Source organism: Oryctolagus cuniculus, chromosome 1, assembly GCF_051225735.1.
Source record: "Oryctolagus cuniculus isolate XC-2025 breed Fujian yellow rabbit chromosome 1, ASM5122573v1, whole genome shotgun sequence".
Taxonomy (NCBI): Eukaryota; Metazoa; Chordata; class Mammalia; order Lagomorpha; family Leporidae; genus Oryctolagus; species Oryctolagus cuniculus.
The window spans coordinates 13,984,842-13,987,942 of record NC_142867.1 but is presented as its reverse complement, the minus strand read 5'-3'; the positions used below and the strand labels follow the sequence as shown (position 1 = coordinate 13,987,942).

At 42.9% G+C, this 3,101-nt stretch overlaps 1 protein-coding gene across 1 annotated transcript; it reads left to right on the top strand.

Annotated features, from left to right (window-relative positions):
* The first annotated feature begins 241 nt into the window (after positions 1-241).
* On the top strand, positions 242-1,186 carry LOC100339540 (olfactory receptor 9Q2). Its single transcript, XM_002708972.4, has one exon. It carries the CDS (start codon positions 242-244, stop codon positions 1,184-1,186), a length of 945 nt encoding a protein of 314 aa, XP_002709018.4.
* The last annotated feature ends 1,915 nt before the right edge of the window (positions 1,187-3,101 follow it).

Here is a 3,101-nt window from a genome sequence, read left to right as displayed (position 1 = left end):
CAGACTGGTAAGCTGGAGAAGCAGCTGCTCTCCATTCTTCCCGCCATAAGAGCATTCATCATTCTTACCTTGTGTGTAGTGAGCTCTGTATTTTTCTATAGACTGCAAAGTTTGTTGAATTTGAATATCTACATGTCAGACTCTCAGTTTAAAGTTGTATCACTTGAAATGACTTGAACTCTTCTCAAGAAGGTCCTCTTAATCTGGCTCTTGTCTTACCTCCCAGGTGAACTGTAAATGGATGGCTGCAACGAATTTCACCTTGGTGACTGAATTCTTCCTTATTGCATTCAAGGAACACCCTGAATGGGGCCTTCCTCTCTTCCTGGTGTTTTTGAGTTTCTATGTGACCACGCTGGTGGGGAATGCAGGAATGATCATCTTGATCCGCAGAGACCGCCGGCTCCACACGCCAATGTACTTCTTCCTTAGCCACCTGTCCTTCGTGGACCTCTGCTACTCCTCTGTCACTGTTCCTCAGATGCTGGCTGTGCTGTGGGAACGTGGCACAGTCATCTCCCAAGCTCGTTGTGCAGCTCAGTTCTTCCTGTTCACCTTCTTTGCTTCCATTGACTGCTATCTCTTAGCCATCATGGCCTATGATCGCTACGCGGCTGTGTGCCGGCCCCTGCTTTATGTCACCATCGTGACTGAGAAAGCTCGCTTGGGCTTGGTAGCTGGGGCTTATGGGGCTGGTTTTTCCAGTGCCTTTGTTCGAACGGTCACAGCCTTCACTCTCTCCTTCTGTGGAAACAATGAGATCGACTTCATTTTCTGTGACCTCCCTCCTCTGTTAAAACTCACTTGTGGGGACAGCTCTACCCAGGAAGTAGTGATCATTGTGTTTGCCATTTTTGTCATGCCAGCTTGCATCCTGGTGATCTTGGTGTCCTACGTGTTGATCATCACAAACATCATGCAGATCCGCTCTGCTGGGGGCCGGGCCAAGACCTTCTCCACCTGTGCCTCCCATCTCACTGCTGTGGCTCTCTTCTTTGGCACCCTCATCTTCATGTACCTGAGAGATAACTCAAGCCAGTCCTCGGAGGGAGACCGAGTAGTGTCCGTGCTCTACACGGTGGTGACCCCAATGCTGAACCCCTTCATCTACAGCCTGAGGAACAAGGAAGTCAAAGAGGCTGTTCTGAAATTGCTGTGCAGATCAAAGCCTTCTGGAACACCCTAGATGGACCTTGTGAAATGTGTCCTTCCTCAGTTTCTGCAGCTTTCTGTCTTTTTGAGAAGGCATTCCTAGCCATCCTTACTTAAAATTGCACTCAAACTCCATATGTTTTCTGCTTTCTGGTTTATTTTTCTGTGTAATACTTGCCACCATCTGATGCAATATATGACTTATGTGTTTAGTATTGTCTGACCCTCACAACTGGGTAGTAAATTACATGAGACCAAACATATTTACATGTGAATTTCATTTCTATACGCCCAGTGATTGGCAAAGCACCTAGCACGTCAAAAGCATTCCATAAGCATATATTGAATGCATGAAGGAGTCTCAGAAGCCACTGTCAACCTTTAAGTTCCAACTTCATCAGTTCTCAGTTTTCTCACCTGCCATTTGGGTTTACATACTTCACAGAACTAGAATTTTGAGAACCCAGTGCATAAGTGGGCAGAGGCCTTGTATGTCTTATTCAATAGTATCTGCTGGATGCAGTACATTGCCTGGTGCAACAAATATTTGATGCACAATGAAAACATATTTGGAAAATCATGAAGCTAGCTATAAATGCAACTACTGTTTTGATCCAAACATTTATTCTTTATTATCACCTTCTTATTATTTCTGAATAATGTTAAAGTTGTAGCAACAACTAATAGATAGCAACTAACATTTATGATGCATTTTTTACTTCCAGGAGTTAGAGTGCATTTGCTATAGGAATTATCTGATTTAATGTTCAAGGCCCCTCTAAGAGGCATGTTCTAGTATTATTCCTGCTTTCTAGATAAGATGAGGCACTTACGGCCTAGAGAGATCGAGTCATTTTCTGAAGTCAGCAAGCAAGCAGGCCATCCAGCCAGATCCTGAGCTCTTAACCACCATTCTAGCTTTAGCTGTGATCTGTGGCATACTACATATATCACTCACCCAGAATTCATTGCTATTGGACTTTTCTTCCTTCTATCTGGTGAACAAAAGTTAAAAGTTCAATATGGGGAGGTAGAAGGCAGTAACAACATTCGTTTCATAGCCCCTCTGTACTAATGTTGGCAAATAAAACTTGTGCATGTGTGTGTGTGTGTGTGTGTGTGTGTGGTTTTGTATGAGAAAGTGAGGTATGTAGATTAAATAAATAGTGGCTTAAATAGTGGCTTCGAAATTCTAGAAACTTTCACTTTAAGGACATATGATGATATTTTAGGAACGAGAAAGGCCTGTTTAAGAAAAGATACATGCAAAAAATGCATGGGTAGCAAAGAGATTTGGGTTCACACATCAGCTTTTGTGCATGTCTTTGGGAAAATCACTTAAAAACTGAAGAACCAAGTGAAGACACTTTACAGAGTGTATTTTGGAGGCCAACTTAAAACCATTCACTGGCATGCCACTCTTGCTCTAACAGAGGAGCATCTGTAGCAGATGTTAGACACATTTGAGCTGGAGAAAGGGCTTAGTATTTGGCCCCGAAGTGTTGAATCTGTCCTTAGCTGCCTAGCTTCAGATTGCAGCTTGCTTCTCATTTGTGAAAGAACACTTCCCGAGCACTTACTCAGGGCCAGACTCGTTTATTGTCACAACAACCTGACTGACAGATGTGAGAATGTAAAGGTGCTCCAGAGTCCAGTGAGTAACGAGAGGCAGAGGGACCCATAGCTCATCTCTGGGCCTTTTTATTTCAGAATTGGCTGGGCTGTTCCCTCCTGGGTCCAGATTAGCTTTGGATTCAAACATGTCTGGAGTGGAAAATTCACTAATAATTTTTAGCTTAACTCTTAAGCTAATGCACTCTTACCATGTGTAAGACACTATGCTAAAAGCTTTATATGAATAATTTATTTTAGTCCTCCTAACAATTTTAGTAGAGAATAATTATTATTGACCCAACAGCATAAGGAAAAAACCCAAGACCCAGAAAGGT

Bases quoted from the DNA above. Each gene is read 5' to 3' on its own strand.
- LOC100339540 (XM_002708972.4), top strand. From the start codon at position 242: ATGGCTGCAACGAATTTCACCTTGGTGACTGAATTCTTCCTTATTGCA.